This window comes from Canis lupus, chromosome 12 (assembly GCF_011100685.1).
Source record: "Canis lupus familiaris isolate Mischka breed German Shepherd chromosome 12, alternate assembly UU_Cfam_GSD_1.0, whole genome shotgun sequence".
NCBI lineage: Eukaryota > Metazoa > Chordata > Mammalia > Carnivora > Canidae > Canis > Canis lupus.
The window spans coordinates 1,665,684-1,682,223 of NC_049233.1; the positions used below are offsets into that span (position 1 = coordinate 1,665,684).

At 47.2% G+C, this 16,540-nt stretch overlaps 1 protein-coding gene across 1 annotated transcript; it reads right to left on the reverse strand.

Moving 5' to 3' along the window:
* Positions 1-12,863: 12,863 nt before the first annotated feature.
* PRRT1 (proline rich transmembrane protein 1) lies at positions 12,864-16,515 on the reverse strand. Its single transcript, XM_038553616.1, has 4 exons — positions 16,348-16,515; positions 14,924-15,462; positions 14,090-14,275; positions 12,864-13,908 (listed from the first exon to the last, which is right to left on the reverse strand). The coding sequence occupies exons 1-4, from the start codon at positions 16,364-16,366 to the stop codon at positions 13,732-13,734; spliced, it is 921 nt and encodes a 306-aa protein (XP_038409544.1). The 5' UTR covers positions 16,367-16,515; the 3' UTR covers positions 12,864-13,731.
* Positions 16,516-16,540: the final 25 nt, after the last annotated feature.

Sequence of the window (16,540 nt, forward strand, 5' to 3'; positions counted from 1 at the left end):
TGACACGCAATGTTACATTAGTTTCAGGCGCGTGATGTAATGATTGGACAAGTCCATACATTATACCATGCTCACCACAAGTGAAAAAGACATCTGTCACCCATACAATACTATTACAATACTATTGACCATATCCACTATGCTGTACCTTTTATCCCTGTGACTTATTCATTCCATAACTGGAAGCCAATATTCCTCCCTCTCTTTCACACACTTTGCCAAACCCCCTGCCTCCCACTTCTCTGGCAACTATCAGTTTGCTCTCTATATTTATGGGTCTGTTTCTGCTCCATGGGGGCATTGTTTTGCCTTCATCAAAGATTTAAACTTATAGTAGAAGCCTAGAAGAGGTTCAGGAGCTGGTGCAAGATAATTTGTGAGCTGGTGGTTGTTTCCTGTTGTCTCCACACACACAAAGCATGTGACATCTGCCCTCCAAATGGAAAACCCAGGGGAAAAAAAAAAAAAAAAAAAAAAAAAAACCCAGGGATCCCTGGGTGGCGCAGCGGTTTAGCGCCTGCCTTTGGCCCAGGGCGCAATCCTGGAGACCCAGGATCGAATCCCACGTCGGGCTCCCGGTGCATGGAGCCTGCTTCTCCCTCTGCCTGTGTCTCTGCCTCTCTCTCTCTCTCTGTGTGTGTGACTATCATAAATAAATAAAAATTAAAAAAAAACAAAAAAAAAAAACAAAAAAACAAATGGAAAACCCAAAAGACTCCCCAAAATTTCTGGAGCTCATACAGGAATTCAGCAAAGTGGCAGGATATAAAATCAATGCACAGAAATCAGTTGCGTTTCCATATGCCAACAATGAGACAAAAGACCGAGAAATTAAGGAGTAGATCCCATTTACAATCGCACCAAAACCCATAAGATACCCAGGAATAAACCTAACCAAAGAGGAAAAATATCTGTACTCAGAAAAATAAAGAACACTCATGAAAAAATTGAGGAAGATGGGATGCCTGGGTGGCTCAGCTGTTGAGCCTCTGCCTTTGGCTCGGGGCATAATCCCAGGATCTGGGATCCAGTCCCATATTGGGCTCCCTGTGGGGAGTGTGCTTCTCCCCCTGCCTGTGTCTCTACCTCTCTTTCTCTCTGCCTCTCATGAATAAATAAATCTTTTTTAAAAATTGAGGAAGACACAAAGAAATCGAAAAATGTTCCATGCTCATGGATTGAAAGTACAAATATTGTTAACATGTCTATGCTACCTGCAGCAATCTATACATTCAATGCAATCCCCATCAAAATACCATCAGCTTTTTTCACAGAGCTGGAATAAGTAATCCTACAATTTGTATGGAACCAGAAACCAGAACAATTTGTATTCCCTGAATAGCCAGAGGAATGTTGAAAAAGAAAACCAAAGCTGGTAGTATCACAATTCCAGACTTCAAGCTCTATTACAAAGCTGTAATCATCAAGATGGTATGATACTGGCACAAAAACACATAGGTCAATAGAACACAATAGAGAACCCAGAAATGGACCCTCAACTCTATGGTCAACTAATCTTTGACAAAGCAGGAAAAAATATCTAATGGGAAAGACAGTTTCGGGGCAGCCAGGATGGCTTTAGCACCGTCTTCAGCCCAGGGCGTGATCCTGGGGACCTGGGATCGAGTCCCACTTTGGGCTCCCTGCATGGAGCCTGCTTCTCCCTCTGCCTGTCTCTCTCTCTCTCTCTCTCTCTCTCTGTGTCTCTGTGTGTCTCTCATGAATAAATAAAATCTTAAAAAAAAAAGGAAAAGACAATCTCTTCAATAAATGGTGTTGGGAAAAATTGGACAGCCACATGCAGAAGAATGAAACTGAACCATTTTCTTAGAATACACACAAAAACAGACTCAAAATGGATGAAAGACCTAATGTGAGACAGGAATCCATCAAAATCCTAGAGGAGAACACAGGCAGCAACCTTTGTGACCTCAGCCATAGCAACTTCTTGCTAGACATCTCCAAAGGTAAGTGAAACAAAGGCAAAAATGAACTACTGAGACTTCATATAAAAAGCTTTTTGGGGATCCCTGGGTGGCGCAGCGGTTTGGTGCCTGCCTTTGGCCCAGGGCACGATCCTGGAGACCCAGGATCGAATCCCACATCAGGCTCCCGGTGCATGGAGCCTGCTTCTCCCTCTGCCTGTGTCTCTGCCTCTCTCTCTCTCTCTGTGACTGTCATAAATAAATTAAAAATATATTAAAAAAAATAAAAATAAAAATCTTTTTGTACAGTAAATAGTCGACAAAATCAAAAGACAACTGACAGAATGGGAGAAGATATTTGCAAATGTCTTATCACATAAAGGGCTAGTATTCAAGATTTATAAAAACTTATCAAACTCAACACTCGAAGAGATAAAGAATCCAGTCAAGAAATGGACAGAAGACACGAACAAACATTTCTTCAAAGAAGACATACAGATGCCCAACAGACCCATGGAAAAATGCTCAGCATCACTCAGCATCAGGGAAATACAAATCAAAACCAAAGTGAGATACCACCTCACACCAGTCAGAATGGCTACAATTAATAAGCCAGGAAATGACAGATGTTGGCAAAGATGCAGAGAAAGAGGAACCTTCTCACACTGTTGGTGGGAATGCAAGCTGGAAGACAGTATGGAGGTTCCTCAAAAAGTTAAAAATAGACCTACGCTGTGACCCAACAATTACACTACTGGGTATTTACCCCAAAGATAAAATGTAGTAATCTGAAGGGCCACTTGTACCCCAATGTTTATAGCAGCAATAGACAAACTATGGACAGAGCTCAGATGTCCATCAACAGACAATGGATAAAGAAGAAGAGGTGGTGTGTGTGTGTGTGTGTGTGTGTGTGTATATGTATATATATATAAAATGGACTACTACTCAGCCATCAAAAAATGAAATCTTGACATTTGCAAAGATGTGGATGGAACTCGAGGATATTATGCTAAGTGAAATAAGTCAATTAGAGAAAGACAATTATCCTATGATGTCACTCATATGTGGAATTTAATAAATAAAACAGAGGATCATAGGAGAAGAGAGGAAAAAGTAAAACAAGATGAAATCAAAGATGGAGACAAACCATAGGAGATTCTTAATCATAAGAAACAAACTGCGGGTTGCTGGAGGGGAGGTGGGTGGGGGATGGGGTAATTGGATGATGAACATTAAGGAGGGCACTTGATGTAATGAGCACTGGGTGTTATATAAGATTGATGAATCACTGACCCCTACCTCTGAAACCAATAATATGTTATATGTTAATTAATTAAATTTAAATAGAATTAAATAGAGACCCTGGGTGACTCAGCTGTTGGGCCTGGGCATGATCCTTTGGCTCAGGGCATGATCCTGGAGTCCCAGGATTGAGTCCCACATTGGATCCCCGCAGGGAGCCTGCTTCTCCCTCTGCCTCTGTCTCTGCCTCTCTCTCTCTCTCTGTCTCTCATGAATAAATAAATAAAATCTTTAAAAAAATAAGTAAAATTAAATAATACATAAATAAAAATAAAACAAAAAATTAGAGAAAATGTTAAAAAAAAGACTGGCAAATCACTGATCTCTACCTCTGAAACTAATAATACAATATATATTAATTGAATTTAAATAAAAAATAAAAATAAATAAAAATTTATCAAGAGGGTAGATATCATATTAAATGTTCTTAGCACAATAAAGTCAATTTAAAAAAAAATAGGGGTGCCTATGTGGTTCAGGGGGTTAAGTGTCTGCCCTCTGGTCAGGTCATGATCCCAGGGTCCTGGAATCGAGCCCCATGTCAGGCTTCATGCTCAGCCGGGAGTCTGCTTCTCCCCTTTGCTCCTGCCCTGACTTGTGTGCTCTCTGTCTCTCTCAAATAAATAAATCAAATCTTAAAAAAAAAAAAAAAAAAAAAAGGGAAGAAAGAAATGAGTGAAGTAAGATTCTTATTCATTCAATAATCTTTACAGGTTACTTACTTTACCGGTTACTCAGAATTTGTCAATGAAACATGGAGATAAAAAAAAAAAAAAAAAGAAAAAGAAACATGGAGATAAATATAGGATCCCCACCAGTAGTCTGATAAGGTAAGGTGTCATAGTTAACAAAAGCTCCAGGTGCAAGGGCAAAAGTGATAAGTGGCAGGGAAGTTACTTCCCACTGGTGCTAATCTGAAAAGTCCAGAGTCCAGAGTGTTGAGCCTTGGATCATGGCCATAATTTTGACCTAAAGAGATTGAAAGGATTTCTTGCAGGTGAAGGAAGCAAGGCAGAAGAGGTAAGGAAATGAAAGCCACTTTACATTCAGTATCATTCATCTCTGGCTTGTCAATCTCAGCTTTCTCAGAGTATTTCAATACCGCTTACAGGCTGCCCTGTCACCAGGATCAAGCTGGTTAGAATTTTTTTTATACCCTCATATCCCTGTGCATTCCATACTCACCACATGGAACCATATGCTGCACTTACTCTCTGCCATTTATCATCAGAGTGAGAGACAAAAATTCTAGCTTTCCAAGGCTAAATAAATTTTCCCTTCTGTTTAGTTTTGGTGGTTTCTGTGGTTTTAGTTCTGCTGGGATGTATGTCAAAATTATTCCTCCCTCCTCTTTGTTCCCAAAGCGTTTTTGCTTATATATCCCTTATAGGCAGGGTTTTCAGGCAGAATGAAGGTGTGAAAGGCAGACTTTTCCACAGTGAAATATTTAATTACAAGAGCCGCTCTTTTCTGAATCTTGACCATGCATTATGACCATAATACCAGGCATTGTGCTGTTTTTTTTTTTTTTTAAGATTTTATTTATTTATTTATGATAGACATAGAGAGTGGCAGAGACACAAGCAGAGAGAGAAGCAGGCTCCATGTGGGGACTCCATCCTGGGACTCCAGGATCACACCCTGGGCCTAAGGCAGGCGCTGAACCGCTGAGCCACCCAGGACCACTGAGCCACCCAGGGATCCCCCATTGTGCTGTTTTTAATCAAGTGATGAGGGAAAGCCTCCTTGTGGAGTGATATTTACGCAAAGACATAAATGATGTAAAGGAACAGGCGTGCAGATGACTGGAGGCAGAGTTCAGGAAGAGAAAAACAAGAGGGCAAGGGCCTTGAGGCAGGAGAAAATTGGATTTTTATGTTAAATTCATAGCAGTTAAGAGAACAGCTGGAGGCCAGAGTGGGTGGAGCAGAGTAAGCAAGGCAAAAGGTGGGAGGAGATGAAGTTGAAGAGATAGGGAAGAACAAGATCAGGTAGGCTTCACAGGCCAATGTGAGTATTTTGGATTTTGTTTTAAGTAGATATATGGTAGCCATCAGAAGGCTTGAGCAAAGTGAGCAATATCATCTAGTAATTTAACAGATCACTCTAGTTTCTACTCAGAGGAAGGACTGAATCAGTCAAAAATGGAAGCAGAAAATCCAATTAAGGAGCTAGGGATCCCTGGGTGGCGCAGCGGTTTGGCGCCTGCCTTTGGCCCAGGGCGCGATCTTGGAGACTCGGGATCGAATCCCACGTCGGGCTCCCTGCATGGAGCCTGCTTCTCCCTCTGCCTGTGTCTCTGCCTCTCTCTCTCTCTCTGTGACTATCATGAATAAATAAAATCTTAAAAAAAAAAAAAAAAAAAGGAGCTAGTCAAGGGGCAATGATAGAATGGGAGCTTGGATTACAGAGAAGGAAGAGGTCCCGAGGCTGTCTTTTTTTAAAAAAGACATTCTCTCTGTTTTTTTTTTTTTTAACGATTTATTTATTTATTTATTTATTTATTTATTTATTTATTTATTTATTCATGAGAGACACACAGAGAGAGAGGCAGAGACACAGGCAGAGGGAGAAGCAGGCTCCCTGCAGGGAGCCGGACAGGTACTTGATCTGGGGACTCCAGGATCACACCCTGGGTCGAAGGCAGGCACTCAACTGTTGAGCCACCTAGGCGTCCCCTCACCCCAGGCCGTCTTAATATGGAGGAGTCTGGAAGAGAAGTAGGAGCTGTCAGTGAAGACAGAAGGAACAGCAAATAAGGAACTGGGGCATACAAATACCTCCTTTAGAAAGAGCATTAGGGATCCCTGGGTGGCGCAGCGGTTTAGCGCCTGCCTTTGGCCCAGGGCGCGATCCTGGAGACTCGGGATCGAATCCCACGTCGGGCTCCCGGTGCATGGAGCCTGCTTCTCCCTCTGTCTGTGTCTCTGCCTCTCTCTCTCTGTGACTATCATAAATAAAAAAAAAAAAAAAAAAAAAAAAGAGCATTAAAGGGGCACCTGGGTGGCTTAGTGGTTTAAGCATCTGCCTTCGGCTCAGGTCATGGTCCCTGGATCCCGGGATCCAGCCCCATGGATTCAGCCCCATGTCTGAGCTCCCTGCCCAGCAGGGTGCCGACTTCTCCTCTTGCCCTTCTCGTGCTCTCTCTCTTTTCTCTCTCTCACTCTCAAATAAAATCTTTTTTTTAAAGAATTTATAGGGATCCCTGGGTGGCGCAGCGGTTTGCCGCCTGCCTTTGGCCCAGGGCGCTATCCTGGAGACCCGGGATCGAATCCCATATCAGGCTCCCGGTGCATGGAGCCTGCTTCTCCTTCTGCCTGTGTCTCTGCCTCGCTCTCTCTCTCTGTCTCTCTGTGTGTGTCTCTCATGAATAAATAAATAAATTCTTTTATAAATTTTTTTTTAAATTTTTATTTATTTACTTATGATAGTCACAGAGAGAGAGAGAGGCAGAGACACAGGCAGAGGGAGAAGCAGGCTCCATGCAGGGAACCTGAGGTGGGACTCAATCCTGGGACTCCAAGATCACGCCCGGGGCCAAAGGCAGGTGCCAAACCACTGAGCCACCCAGGGATCCCCCTCAAATAAAATCTTAAAAAAGAAAAGAAAGAGTATTTTTTTTCCCCCACCCCCCGGCCCGGGCAGGCGCCCCAAGAAAGAGTATTAAAGTGAAGAAAGCATTTCAAGGAGGAAGGAATATTCATCTGTGTCAAATGTTGTTGATGGTCTAGTACAGGGTTTCTTAATCTTGGTGCATATATATTACAAAGTAATTTAATGAACATCATGCAGCTTAAGAAAATCTTCCTGGGGTGCCTAGGGTGGCTCAGTTGGTTAAATATCTGACTCTTAATTTCCACTCAGGTCGTGATTTCAGGGTCTTGGGATCAAGCCTTGCATTGTGCTCCTCAGTCAGCAGGGAGTCTGCTGGAGAGTCTCTCTCTCTGCCCCTATCTCTCACTCTCTCTCTCTCAAATAAATCTTAAAAAAAAGAAAGAAAGAAAGAAAGAAAATCTTCCTCCTATTGTTAGAATTCCCTGTGTATATTCTTCTCCAATTGTAACTCCCCTCGTGCCAAGGGATATCCACTATTCTGAATGTTGTGCTTTCACTGTATACATGGGTGAGTAGAAAATGAGGTGGGGTTTTTTCTTCTGAAAGGTGAGCTATATTAGTACAGCATCTTTGTATGATGATGGGGATGTTTCAGTGAAGAGGGGGAAACTGTGCAGGAGAAATAGCAGTTAATTTCAAGAGTCCCATTTCTGAGAGGTGAGAAGGGACAGGATCCCAATATAGGGATAGGGTGGGGGCTGGGAGCAGGTCAGCTTCTCTGCAGTAACAGGAAGGCAATAAATACAGCCAAGATGCAGGTGGCCTCGTAGATTTGGGGATGAAGCCAGGAGAGAGTTCTCTTTTGAAAATTTCTGTTTTCTTACTGAATAGAAAGGAAGGTCATCATCTTGTGAAACTGTGGTCTCAGACTGGGGAATGTGAACTGCCTGGGGAAATGTGAGCTTGCAGGCCATACTGAGGGCTGAAAGGAAGTGAGACCAGTCAATATGACTGTGTTTTTTTTCCTTAGACACATTCAGCTGTTGAGTGCGGGTGTGGAACAGGCATAGTTGGGTTTAACTGGGGCTAACCTGTGTCTGAAGGAGAGAGGCAAGGGCTGAGAGGTGATGATAGTGTGGAACCTTGGGATCTACAATGGGTAATGAGGGGAGTGAAAAATTGAGGTGATCAAATATCAAAGAAGAGTGAGAGATCTGATGGATGAAAAGTGTGTGTGGGATTGAAGAATTTTTGGAATGGGGTGCTGAATGGAGGAGGAGGTGACAATAAAAGAATAGATTTGGGAAGGGTGGCAGGTATTGATGGTAACCAAGTTGAAGGTATGACACAGGAAGAAGAATGGCTAAGGAGTAGGGAAAAACCTCAGTGGAAGTGAGGAAGGCCAGGAACTGTTCAGGATGCTACAAGATATTGAAGCCACCAAAAATAATGAAATGACAAAGGTGGTGGTAGAGAGGAAGGCCTAGATACCTCGGAAGAACCTAGGTGCTAAATTTTCAACTAATGATGGCCCAGAACCAAATTATGGGGGGATAAGATCTTCCAAGAAGATATTAGAAGGGGCTGGAGCCTCTCCCAGAGAATGGACTCTCTCAGTCCATAGTGGTGCAAAAGCCAAGGGCACCATGCAGGGAGGGAATTGAGGTAAAGTGGGAGGAGAATCAAATTGGAATATGCCAGGGTAGCCCCAGTGGTACAGCGGTTTAGCGCCACCTGCAGCCCAGGGTGCGATCCTGAAGACCCCGGATTGAGTCTCACGTCAGGCTCTCTGTATGGGGCCTGCTTCTCCCTCTGCCTGTGTCTCTATCTCTCTCCCTCTGTGTCTCTGAATAAATAAATTTTTAAGAAATGGAATATGCCTTCACTCCAGGAGTCTGAGTGATCTGGAGGAAGTCACTGTCATTCGCTTCTTCCTCTGCCAAATTCTCTTCCATTCAATTGAGTTCAAAGATTGGTACAAGAGATTTTATCTGATGAGGATCTAAAAACCAGACATAAGCCAAAGTTGTCTCCTGCCTTCAAGTAACTCATAATTATAGTAATGTACGTCAAGATCTCAGTAGGAAAAGATGGGAAAATGCAGATAAAGTGAACGGTGTATCGGTTTTAGACCTGCATATCTTTTTGTCAAAGAAAGTTGTTCTAGTTGAAGCCATATCCTTTGGGCTCACCTCTTCTATCTTTGTGGTCCCTAAGCCTGTAATTCTTAACCTTAGCTGCCCTTTGGAATTACCTGGGGATGTCTAAAAAAAATATTGATGCCTGAGTTGCATCCCTAGAGATTGTGATTTAATTGGTTCAGGATGTGATCTAGGCTTTGGGATTTTTAAATGCTCCCAGGTGACTCCACTGTATAGCCAGGGATAAGAATCAGTGCTCCAGGGGGGATCCCTGGGTGGCCCAGCGGTTTAGCTCCTGCCTTTGGCCCAGGACGTGACCCAGGATCGAGTCCCACGTCCTGCGTTGGGCTCCCTGCATGAGCCTGCTTCTCCTTCCTCCTGTGTCTCTGCCTCTCTCTCTCTCTATCGTAAATAAATATTTAAAAAAAAAAGGGGGGAAAAAAAAAAGGGGGGGATCCCTGGGTGGCACAGTGGTTTGGCGCCTGCCTTTGGCCCAGGGCGCGATCCTGGAGACCCGGGATCGAATCCCACATCAGGCTGCCGGTGCATGGAGCCTGCTTCTCCCTCTGCCTGTTGTGTCTCTGCCTCTCTCTCTCTCTGTATGACTATCATAAATAAATAAAAAAAATGTTAAAAAAATAAAAAAATAAAAAAGAAAAGAAAAGAATCAGTCCTCCAAGGAATACCTGGAGCTCTGCCTAGAAACCACTGCAGGGTAGGTAAATTTTGGCCAAGTAGAGATGCAGATGTGAAGGGAAGAGAACATTGTGAGTACAAGCTGAGATGTGGTCTAAAACACATGACAAGCGTCAAACAATTTGGTTTGTAAGAGTCTAGAGAAAGAGGTCTAAGATTTGAGGATAGCTGGGCAAGGACCTGGGGATGGGGGTGGGAATGATGAGTAGTAATTCAGTTTGCTTGGAGATTAGGTTGAAAAGAGAAATATGGATGGTTTTATTTTATTTTTAATATTTTATTTATTCATGAGAGAAGAGAGAGAGAGAGAGAGAGAGAGAGAGAGAGATGCAGAGACACAGGCAGAGGGAGAAGCAGGGCTCCATGCAGGGAGCCCGACGTGGGACTCCATCCCAGGTCTCCAGGATCACGCCCTGCACCGAAGGCGACACTAAACTGCTGAGCCACTGGGGTTGCCCATCTGGATGGTTTTAAATGGTGGAAGGGGTTGAAGGCCAGATTACAATTTTATAAATAATTGAGTAAGCAATAGGGAATCTTGAAGGGTTTTTGAGCAGTGGAGTTATAAAAGAAATGTATTTAGGGAGGATAACCTGACAGCAGTGTTGAGGGAGACCTGGAGCTGTGAGAGATAGGAAGTGGGGAGATTATTTATTTATTTATTTATTTATTTATTTATTTATTTATGAGAGTGAGAGAGCATGAGTAGGGGGATGGGCAGAGGGAGAGGGAGAAGCAGGCTGCCCGCTGAGCAGGGAGCACAATGCATCTTGGGGCTCTCTCCCAGGACCTTGGGATCATGAACTGAGCCCAAGACAGATGCTTAACTGACTGAGCCACCCAGGCACCAGGGAGACCTTTTAGAGGAGCTGTTGTGGCAATCCTAGATGAGGTCATTTTTCAGGCAAGGGCTGGGGAAAAGTTACTGGTTCAAAAGATAACATGATGATAGAATTGATTTGGCTTGACAGCACACCAAAAGTAAAGGCAGGAGGGAGATGGAGGAAGCATCAGATTTTCAGATAAGGGTGATGAGGAAATGGTGCCATTAACAGGGACAGGGAAACAGATTTTCAGTGGCATTTCATCATTTTGGTTTGGAACATGCTGAGTTTAGAGGACCAGCAGCTTGGTCCATGTGGCCATATTCCACAGGCACTGGAAGAATGCCTACATATAAATATATAGGTTGGAGAATGTCTCAGTCAACTCAGACTGCTGTAACAAAATACCATACACTGCGTGGCTTAAAAATAACAGAAATTTCTCACAGTTTTAGAGATTGGGAAGTCCAAGATCTAAGTGCTGGCAGATTTGGTACAAGGTGAGAGCCCCCTCTGGTACATAGAAAGCGGTCTTCTCATTGTGTCTTTGTGTGGTGAAAAGGGCAAGGCAACTTTCTGGGGTCTCTTTTATAAGGGGACTAATCCCATTCATGAAGGTCTGTCCTCATGACCTGATTGCCTACCATCACACTGAGGATTAGACGTCAACATATGAATTTGGGGAGGAAGCTAACATTTGGTCTATGGCAGAGAAACATTTAGTTAGAAGTGATATCTGAGTTTGAAGTAGATGAGATTTTCAAGGGAAAGTCTCAGAAAAGGAAAAGATCTAGAGATAGACACTTAGGGAAGGGAGGAGAGAGAAAAAGGGGAGGAAGAGGGGGAATGATTAGAAAAGTGTGTGGAAGTAGAGAGGGGAAAGATAACATGTCCTTGAACCAGCACAGTGGAGAATCTAGGGTCAAGGGACAAACACAGGAGGGTTCAGAAAGGCAGTGTGCACCTAGCTATGCAAATATTGATTTTGGCTCCTGGTAACTTCTGGTCATTGGGTATTATTTGACAGAGCAGTTTCAGTAGAGTAGGGAGTGGAAGCATATTTTAAAGGGTTAAGAAATAGAGGAAAAAAAAGGTTAAGAAATAGTGGGTATGAAAGAGAGACAAAGACACATCCCTGACAAAGGGGGTGGGAAGTGAGTAGCTGGTGAGGAAGTGGAAGCTGCAAATGTGAATTCTTTTTTCAAGTTGTTTGGTGAGCAAAGCACATTAAATCTGAAATGTCCAAAGGAGAACTCACAATGTCCATACACCATCCCATCCTCCTCCTATGTCCCCTGTCTTGGTGCATGGCTTTTCTCCTAGATCATAAACCCCATGAGGTCAGTATTCACATCCATTGTTTTGGCAGATGTCTCGCCAGCATCCTGCATGGTGTCTGCAAGTTGTACGGATGCATAGAACTTTGTCCTACAGATGTACAGCTGAAGTCTACTGCTTATACACCCCGCCCCCACCAGAGGCCTCCTGGTTGACGTCAGGGTAGGAGAAGGCAACTGGCCCCAGCTAGACTTCGAGAGCCTAGTGATCTCCCTGGGGGTCTGCTGTGATCTGAATGTTTGTGCTCCCTCCAAAATTCATATGTTGAAATTGTAATACACAATTTGATGGTATTAGGAGGTGGGTTTGGGAGGTGCTTAGGTCAAGAGGGTGGAGTTCTCATGAATGGGATTAGTGCTCTTATAAGAGACCCTATAGATCTCTCTTAACCCTTTCCAACAAGTCAGGATACAATGAGAAGTGTGTAACTCAGAAGAGGGCCCAGGCTCAACTGTGCTGGCAGCCTGCTTTTGGACTTCCAGCCTCCAGAACTGTGAGAAATAAATTTCTGTTGCTTATAAGCAACCCAGTAAATAGTATTTTTGTTATAGGAACCTGAATGGACTGAGATGGCCTCCCGCTCCCCTTGCCTTTGTTATACAGGTACAACATACCACGCAGGGCAGTAATCCAAGTTGTTTTCAGCCCTCTGGCCAGAAGGCAGGAATAGCTGTAGGCAGTTGGCATCTTTTCCCTGTCATACTGTCTCTGACCAACTTTTTCAGAATAATCAGTCCCTTTCTCCTGATTTCCTGGAGTTCTGGGGTCTACTTGTAAATCCTCTCTTCTCAAAGCCCTAAACCCAGTCTGGTAGAAGGGGAAAATGTGTGCTGGGAAAATAAATCCCCACCAAGAATGGACCTCAGACCAGATTCCTGCTGGGATTCCTAAGGAGCCCTCCCAACCCCCATAGTTGTATCTGTCTTTCCGGTGTCTTGGGGGATCTGTCTCCTCCCACTTTTGTCTCTGTCAGTTTTCTTTTTCTTTTTTTCTGTTTTCTTTTATCTTTCTTTCCCTAGGAAGGGAAGGTAAGGGGAAAGAAAAGGGGTTAACAAAAGAGGGTCTTTGCAAGGCTGCAGTCTTCGGAATTGAGGGTGATAAATCCACTTGGTTTCTTTAATGTTCTTTCAGAAATTCATACACACATTCACACAGAAATCAGAACAAGGTGGGGACTGCCGAGGGGAGCGGGGAGCGGGCCGGCTCCTCCCGACGTGGGGAGGTCGGTACCCGGGGTCACTTTCTGCCAGGCTGGCTGCCCACCGGTTGGGATAGGTGGAAAGGAAATATTTACAGAGAACGAGGACTTTCATCATCCTAGGGTGAAAGGTCCTAAACTGGGAACCTCCCAAATCTCATTCTAAAAATACCAAAAGTAGAGGTTCTGGGATTAGCAAGAAAATAGGAAGGGGGTGGAGGAGACAAAACTGTACTAGGAAGAAATGAGCGCGTGGGGGGGCGTGGCTACCCCGGGGCTCGGGCCCAGCGCCGGCAGAAAGGCAGGGGTGTCAGCCTGGCGCCCGCGGGGACCAGAAAAGGGCGGAGCCTGCCGACCTGGAGGCGGGGTCGTGTAGGGGCCGGGGCGGAGCCTACGGAGGAGGCGGAGCTTTGGGGACCTCGCTCTCGCCGCGGAGCGGAGGCGGACGGAGCTCGGCGGGGGGCGCTGCGTGAAGTGGCTGCGGGGGACTGGAGTGGCTGAGGGCCCGCCATCTGGCGGGGATGTCGGGAAGTGGTATTTCTGGGGCTGGGTTTTTTTGGGGTTCCTGAGGAACTGGATTCGGAGCGTGCCTGCCAGGCGAGAAGTTCCGTGGAGGCAGAGTTTAGGACGTGTCGACATCGGGCGGCCCCCGGGACAGGTGTGCGGGGCGCCTGCTGGATCCGCGGCGTGGCTGCAGAACGCGCTGGAGAGGTTGAGGGGCAAGGGGTGGGGCCGGGCCGGGGGGGTCCTCACGGATCCCAGTAGTTCTCGTGGTGCTGCGCGGCAATGATGATGACTACGGTGAGGATGGTACAGAGCACCATGGCTGCGATGCCCACCGCCAGGGAGATAAAGGAGAAGTTCCGGGCCTCGCGTGATGCGATCTCGGCAGACACCATGTCTCCGCGGGCCAAGGCCGTGCGCACCTGCGGGGGAGGGGCGGAAAAAGAGGATTGGAGTGGCTGCTCCGTGGGTGATGCTCCCCAGGACAGCCAGCACCCCTTAGAATAAGAAAAACCAAAAGAAAAAGAAAAAAAAAAAAAGAAAGAAAAAGAAAAACCGAGGGAGGCCACCCTTCCCAGACGCCGCCGTCTACTCCCCTTCCACCTGCACGGCCTTGAAGATGGCGATGATGCCCGTGGGCCAGAAGCAGCAGATGGTGGTCAGCACCGCGATGGGCATGTAGTCGTGCGGCGGGCGCCTTGGCTCCAGCAGGGCCAGCCCTGGGCCCTGGGGCGGCGGGGGGAGTGTGGAGGTCACTCCTGTGCCCCCCGGGGTCCCGCCTGCGTAGGGCTGTGGAAGGAAGGTTGCGGGAGAGGACAGAGAACGTCATTCGGGTCCTCCCTGAGCCCACCAACATTCTGCGTCTGGCAGAGTAGTTTTTAAAGCAGATTCTTGCATGTTGCTTCTCAAAGAAACTTGTCATCCACTACCCTTCCAGGACACCCATAAATTCCACCTAGGTCCCTCTCCTTTCTTCATTGCTGCCCTTACCCTTTATTCTTAGGGGTCGCCACACTCCCTCCCCATAAGGTATGACCGCACCAGTGCTGCCCTGGCCTCACTTCTTCTCTCCAAATATCTGCTTGGCCTTCCCTATTGAGTCAGTTCTAGGTTTCTTCTCCCTTATCCTCCTTGGTCCCCAGGTTTCATTTCTCCTTCCCCCTCTCTCCAGGCTGTTCTTTCCTTCTATCAAGCCTCCTCTGGACTTCCGTGCTCCATTCCCCTTCCCAGACCCTGATCTCTGACCCCAACTGCTAGACACACACACACACACACACACACACACACACACACACTCCCAAGGCTTTCCTTAGTCCCTCCTCTCTGTAGGCCTAGTCCTAGGGACCTGCCTGGTTCCCTAGCCCAGTTTCTCTATCCCACCAGCCCCCAGTGCGTCCCCACTCCTTCCTCCCAGGCCCTCGTCAGCCCAGTACTCACCGTGCCCACCGGGTAGACCGGCACGTAGGCAGTGCAAGGCTGCAGCTGTAGGGGGTAGCCGGGGGCTACGTAGCCCCCCAGTGGCAGCGTGCCTACCGCACCCGTGTGCGTGGGCACCACGAAGCCGGGAGCCTGGGCAGTATGAGAGGGCGCCGGCGGGGGCGGAGCGGCGGCGGCTGGCGGCGGCGGGGGCAGCGGGCCCTCGAAGCGAGTCTCCTGCAGGTAAGGGTCGGGTGGCATGCGGGGCAAGGTGGCGCAGCCGGGTGGGGGCGCCCCGGCGGCCGGGCCGGGCGGGGCGTGGTGTGGTGGTCGCGGCAGAGTGGCTGAAGATGAGGGGCCGCGCTGAGCAGTGGCCGCGGCGGAAGCCAGGCCGCCTGCCCCTAGGCGCGGGAGGGTGGCCGTCCCGGACTGGTGGTAGTGGTGGTGGTGGTGATGGTGAGAGGAAGGGGCTGCCTGTGGGGGTGGGGCGGGGGGTTCGGCGGGGGGCTGGGGGGCATTATAGGGTGGCGGAGAGGTGTGAGGGACTGAGTCCGAAAGGCCTGGGGGTGGTAAGCAGAGGAGGGGGCATGGGGAGAGAGAAGAGGTGAGGAAGGGGGTAGGGGGAGACACAGAGGGCCAGGGATGGAAGAAGATAATGTGAGAGACAGAGGAGATGGGTGAGAAGCCATCTCTTGGTCTCAGGGCAGGAAAGGGGTTGAATCTAGGCCATCTGTCCCCCCTCCCTTCTTTCAATCTAGTTTTGAGGTCGCAACTCTCCTCCATTCTTCTACCTCTTCAGCAACATGGCCATAGCTTTCACCTGCACACCCAAGCCATGGCTGCCTTGGGCTTGCCCATCTGAGCTGGTCCTGTATGTGCACGTGTGTAGACATGCAACACTGTGTTAACATGTATTCAAACCAACAGTTGCATAAACACATGTAGGATGACATATTCCCTTCTGCCTCCTTGCCCTGGGAAGGGGCACCCTAGCCTCTCTGGGAATCCCAGTACCTCTTCTAGGGCAGATAAAGAAGGCTGTTCTGAATTTTACTCCCTGCCAACCTCCATCTGATCATATCATTGTATTTCTCCACTGAATGTCTCCATGAGAGCCGGTGTCATCTGTCCATCTGTCACTCCCAATGATGCTATCCTTGCTGTACTTGGCTGATGCTAGGCCACTCTACTTCCCTCACCCTTTCAACCTGTCCCCTTTCCATGTTGTTGGTAAGGGGACGAAGCTGCGATTGGAAGGAGGAAAAGAAGAGAACAGAGGGATAGATTAAAAAGAGAAGGAGGATGGGGGGTGCTGAGAGCTGGACAGAAGGGGAATGAAACAATCAACCCGCCTCCAGGGAGGGGGTTGGGGCCAAGGGTGGGGGGAGAGTCTGGAGATGGTGGAAAGGGCAGGTTTTTATTTTTTTATTTTTTTATTTTTTTACCTGACTTTTCCGATGACATGCCTGCAGTCTCGCTGGGACAGGGTCCCTGTAGTGGGAGTCGGGGTCCCTAGCTGGCGTCGGAGTCTCGGTGTGCGGATTGCGCAGCCGGCAGCACAGAGATGGAGAGATGAAGACAGCGGCGGGGGGCGGAGGGAGAGCAGGGAGGGGGGGTAGCTTAAAGGGACCGAGGAGG